The sequence below is a fragment of the Mercenaria mercenaria genome, unplaced genomic scaffold (genome assembly GCF_021730395.1).
Source record: "Mercenaria mercenaria strain notata unplaced genomic scaffold, MADL_Memer_1 contig_4535, whole genome shotgun sequence".
Classification (NCBI taxonomy): domain Eukaryota; kingdom Metazoa; phylum Mollusca; class Bivalvia; order Venerida; family Veneridae; genus Mercenaria; species Mercenaria mercenaria.
Genome location: NW_026462771.1, coordinates 40353 through 46475, shown reverse-complemented (window position 1 = coordinate 46475; position 6123 = coordinate 40353). Strand labels below are relative to the sequence as shown.

General features: G+C 33.9%; 1 protein-coding gene across 1 annotated transcript in view; it reads left to right on the top strand.

Annotated features, from left to right (window-relative positions):
* Positions 1-253: 253 nt before the first annotated feature.
* Positions 254-6123, top strand: part of LOC123533888 (nonsense-mediated mRNA decay factor SMG9-like) — a gene marked incomplete at its 3' end in the record, with an annotated part of 45711 nt that continues 39841 nt past the window's right edge. Inside the window, 1 exon segment of the mRNA XM_053535148.1 lies at positions 254-409. Within this exon segment, the coding sequence (XP_053391123.1) occupies positions 326-409 (84 nt within the window).

Sequence of the window (6123 nt, the reverse complement as noted above, 5' to 3'; positions counted from 1 at the left end):
CGTTCACCTGAAAAACAGCAAAAGCAAGCACTTGTCTATATGGGTGTGGAATCGGATAACAATGAAAACGTTCCAACAGGGGCAGCCAAGTTTGAAAAAAACGCAGCTTCTCTAAACGCAACCCTGCAGTAACCCGTTAAATATATGTAGATAAACGATTGAATGTATGGACGTAGTAGACAACAATAAAGGAACACATTTTCTTTGTGGCGAACCTGTTCCGGTATTATACCGTGTACAGTACGTACTTTATCCTTGTTTTTTTTTTTAATGAGAAAAAGCGAGCGAAACCAACCACATGCAACCTCTTTTAATAATTTAAATAATGACAGATTCCAGTGAGCGAGATAGGGGAAGAGGAGGTCCACGCCGGCGCCGTCCACGAGGAGGCGGACCACCTGTGCGAAAGGTAAATTCTACTGAGTCAAAATGATTACATTCGTACCATAGCCAGTTCGTACCCAAATTTTATGATTAATGTGTGTTTGTATGGAATATAAACTGAAAGTTTGGAGCAGATTAAATGCTTCATATGAAGTACCTGAATCTTGAAAAATTATAAGCGAAAGTAGACTTAAAATATAGTCCAACTATAGGTATTTCAGTGACTTTTTAAGATAAAGACTTTTCATTTCAAAAAGGCAGTGGCTACGATTACGGTACCGTAATCCTAGCCTCCGATTCTAGGATTACGGAAGTTCCGTATTCCTTGACAACCCTATGAGGATAGGCTAGGATTACGGAAGTATTTAAGAGGCATCAAATGTCTGTTATGACATGCATAACTCTTATTGTAAACTTACTTATTTCACATAAAATAGCGTTTTTTTTCATGCCTGCCCTATTATCTCGTGTTATCGATCAGCCATTTTACTAAATATTTTGTTTTGAAAATTGGCAGACAAATGAAGAATTATATTCTTAATAATGGCTCAAAAGGATTATAAAAAGTTTCTATATTTTAAATGATTTGTTTTTGCCTGTCACTTAAATTTAGATTTCCGCGCATATAGAATCGGGCGAAATCAACACCCGAATACGTTTTTGTTTAAGTGAAATAAGTAAGTATACAATAAGAGTTATGCATGTCATAACAGACATTTGATGCCTCTTAAATACTTCCGTAATCCAAGCCTATCCTCATAGGGTTGTCTAGGAATACGGAACTTCCGTAATCCTAGAATCGGAGGCTAGGATTACGGTACCGTAATCGTAGCCACTGCCTTTCAAAAATGATGCAGATGTGTTCATTAACATCATATCTTTCATAATAATACAGTATTTTACCATATAAGTTGTTTTACAAAAAATTACAGCACTTTTAACTTTCGCCTCCTATATTTTGTAGGTCACTATTTTTCATAAAAAATCGTGTAACTGTTACGCGCATATAGCCAATCTGCGCATTTGGTAAATCGCGCAGCGCAAATAACCAATTAGTTATTTGCGCAACAATTTGTAAATCGGGCAACCTTATTTACATTTGTTATATGCGCAGGGTAACTGTCTTGGACGTTTGGTAAATGAGTCTGCGCTTTTAACATACGGATGATATCTCCCGATAAAATTGAATAGTAAGAGGGCTAGACTTGTTGGCCTACATAAAATTGTTTAATTTTAAAACTGACGGCGATCAGGCACGCGTAAAGGTGTGAATTGACTTGGTCCCTGGGCTTAATTTGTAAAGAACAAGAAATACATAGATCTACTTTTTTTAAATAAATCAGCTTATTTATGCGGTTATTTCAATATTTCAATGAGATGTTTCATGTCCCTGGTAGCTTTCAGACTATAAATTTCTGTTGAAGACGGTATTAACAGTCATTTGTCATAGGTGCTAGAAAACTTTAAAATAACACCAAATATCCAAAGTATATTTTATAACAAAAGTTTTTTGTTTTTTTAATTAACGCCGTAGCCTGTGCGGAATGTCGATCCAGCGCTTATAGCAAATCCTGAAATGACACCGATATTTCAAATATATATCATTTCTTACAGATCGGATCGTATTGATTTTTTTTAATGTTTTATAGTTCAAAAGAGTAATTTTCGCCAGAACGTGAACACATTTTTGTTGCTGCGCAAGATGTGCGTGCTGCGCTAATAGAAAAGCTGGAAATTACTCTGATAGCTTGTATATCTGCCATAAACCATGTTAACTTTCACATTGTTTAACAATTACAGACTAAAATTGTAATTCTTGGTTTTAAAAATATGTGTCATAAATTTGTTTCAACATCAGTAAATTCATAGCAGTCGGTCACCAGGTTTCAATATCTACAATATGATACAACATGCAATAAAACATGCGTGAAGGTGTGATTTCCTTCGGATGGCACACATTGTCCTCTTTCTTTTTTATATCTAAAGTATTTTTACTTCATTCGATCACACACAGTCATTTTATACTGGATATTTAACATAAAGAAGACGTACTTAAAAGATTGAATTGCAACACACTTAGCACATTTCACCATATCGCTATTATTACATTGAAAAAGCACAATTCTTTTACCAACGTGAGCATATCTCTTGACATGGCTAAGATTAAAAATAAAATAAAAAATAAGCAGAATTTAAAAAACGATTCTTACAGATCTTTCATACTTATATCCTCTTTTAATGTTTTATAGTGAGATAGATAGAATAACTAGTAATTTTTGTCAAAATGTGAACGAAATTTTACATTTTGTAGCTGCGCAAGATATGTGTCCTGCGCTAATAGAAAATCTGAAAATTACTCCAATAACTTGAATATCTTTTATAAATCATGTTACCTTTTACTGTGTTTTTCCAATTACAATCTAAAATTTAGGCTTTGCAAATCTGAATATAATGTTTAATTGTTACATCTGTAGCCTGCGCGGGATGTTGTTCCTGCGCTAATAGCAAATCCTGAACTGACGCCGATATTTCAAACATATTTCAATTGCAAAAGATACTTTTATGTAACTTCTTAAAAAATGTTTTCAGAGTAGAAAATAATTAGAAAGAAAAGTGATTTTCGTCATAACGAGAACGAAATATTACATTTGTTATCTGCGCAAGATGTGTGTCCTGCGCTACCGTACATAACCGCTTATAAGACACATTTTAGTAGTCATACTTCCAGTCCAAAGAGTGGGACGCGTCTTATAATCGCGTTCTACAAGAAAATAAAAAGAAAATCTTCAAATTACAGCTCAGTACATCTCTATTTCTGTCACTGCAAACCGCTACTTTCGTTTCTCGGCAGGCATTTGTATAGCGGTGATATTGGCTTATCTGGAGAAAAAAAAGTGAGGAACGTAAGGTATTTCCATATAAATTTTTTGCATAGATTTTATTTTTAGTTTTTAGGTAATAAATTGCCAAAACTACGCAGCACAGTGTAACAAAATAAAAACAAATAAAAAAAAAAAGATAATAAATTCAAGGTCAGCCTAGGACAAATTAAAGACGGAAATTATGTTCGGAGGATTTTGATGTTCAAGAATGTTCTGTTATGTAAATAAAATATCTGATTTAAAACAAAATTGACTTCCCACCACATAACTTTCAGAAAACTTTTGCAACAATAATGACGGTTTTTAATGAAAACTAAAAATATATCATGATAACAGATAAATTTTCCATGAATGCAAGATAAATATAAAAATATCATAAAAATATTCTTAGTTAGTGCTTTAAACTGCCACAGCAAAACGTATATTTGCTTAATATCAACTAACTTTTTATGAAATTATAAAAAAAAATGATCATGATCAATGATCTTTTTTTTTTGCGTCATTATTTACTTTACCTCATTATGAAACTTTCATAATTGATTGTACCTGTTCAATTTAAAATGATTTCACATGAATGTTATTTCTATACTGTAATCTTAATGAATGAAAGCTGATAGAAATTGTATATCCATCACGCATTTATATCCGTTCGATTGGCCCCCAATTAAGGAGTGTTAAAACAACACAAACATATACAACACTGATAAGGCTATAAATGCGGTTTTGTTTAGAATGTAATTATAATGCCATTTTTAGCTCAACTATTCGAAGAATAGGGGAGCTATCCTACTCGCGTCGGCGTGAGCGTCACACAAACTACTACCCCAAATATTTTCAAAGTCCATTGAGATATTGCTTTGATATGTTGCATACTTGTTTACCATCATGACCCCAGTCTGTAGAAAGGAGGAGGCAACTCTATCAAGCATTTTGACTGAATTATGGCCCCTTTTTGACTTAAAATAAATGTTAAAGTTTGCGTACCACCCCAAATATTTTCAAAGGCCATTGAGATATTGCTTTGATATTTTGCATACTTGTTTACCATCATGACCCCAGTCTGTAAAAAGGAGGAGGCAACTCTTTCAAGCATTTTGACTGAATTATGGCTCCTTTTTGACTTAGAATAAATGTTAAAGTTTGCGTACCACCCAAAATATTTTCAAAGTCCATTGAGATATTGCTTTGATATTTTGCATACTGTCTTGTTTACCATCATGACCCCAGTCTGTAAAAAGGAGGAGGCAACTCTATCAAGCATTTTGACTGAATTATGGCCCCTTTTCGACTTAGAATATGCTTATTGTAATGTTAAAGTTTTACTCATTGCTTATATTATATGTGCCCCCCCATGAGTGGTGCGGGCATATAGATTTGCTCTGTGCATCCGTCCGTCCATCCGAAGTTCGTGATGCACCTAGCTCAAAAAGTATTTTATATAAATTGATGAAACCTTGCATGAGTCTTTATCATGATATGAACTTGCGCACCTTCTATTTTTCGTCTGGCTCCGCCCCCTATTTTTAGAGTTATGGCCCCTGAAATAGTCAAAAATGCACATTTTCACCTTGTGACACGCCTAGCTCATAAAGTATTTGATATAAATTGATGAAACCTTGCATGAGTCTTTATCATGATATGAACTTATGCACCTTCTATTTTTCACCTGGCTCCGCCCCCTATTTTTAGAGTTACGGCCCCTGAAATAGTCAAAAATGCACATTTCACCTTATGACACGCCTAGCTCAAAAAGTATTGATGGGGGGTCCATTTTAAGTGACAGAAAACAGAAATTTTATATAAAAAAGAAGTTTATATCCTTTAATCCTGAGAAAAACTTCATCGCGAATTTCAGTGTTTTATATTTATTGGTCCTTTGGGATCATTCATGAGTCTATTCAATAGATGTGTAATAGAGTTCCACTTAAGCCGGTGCTAGGGGGCGTGAAAGGTGTTGCACATTTTATTACTTCTCATGAACAGACTCAATCAAACCAAGTCTTGTATTATTCTTTTTTGGTTGCATATTATGCTTCCAAGGGATCTGTTTACAGATTTTCAGCTCGACTTTTCAAAGAAAATGCTATTGCGCTCTCATCTCACCCCAGGGTCGCTGTCGGTTAAAGTTTTTGATAAAGTCAAATATCTCTGTTACTATCAAAGCTGTTGACTTGAAACTTGAAATAGTTATTTACTGTCATAGTCTACACCAGGAGAAACAATCCCCATAACTCTGTTTGAATTTTGACAGAGTTATGCCCTATTTTTAACTTAGAATATTTTGGTTAAAGTTTTATATAACGTACAATATCTCTGTTACTATCAACTTAAGATAACTTGAACTTAAAATTATTATTTACTATCAAAGACTACCCCATAAGTAACAATCCCCATAAATCTGATTAGAATTTTGAAATACTTATGCTCCTTTTACTTGCAAAGCTCTAATTCAGAGCAGGCACTGAGAAAAGTCAAGCGTGCTGTCTTACGGACAGTTCTTGTATTGATGAATTATTAATTGTAATCAGCACTTCGTTTGCCATAATGGAAGTTTTAATCAAATTTATGTTTTTCTCATGATTGAAAGATTAAAATAGTAAACTAGACAACTTAACTTCTCAATATGTTAAGTATTTTAAAGGTCTAATGTTATTTGCTGTGACAGGCATATATTATGACAGTTTACCTTGACATTGACAATGGGTTTTGAATTACAGAACAATGCTTGGTCTTACAGTCTTCAAACTTCAAACAAGATTTTCACCTGTAATTAGTAGATGAACCATGTTGTTTTTTAGGTCAAAGGTCAAGGTTACAATACTTAGTTGCCCCTGGCAGTGCACCTTAAGGGGCATAT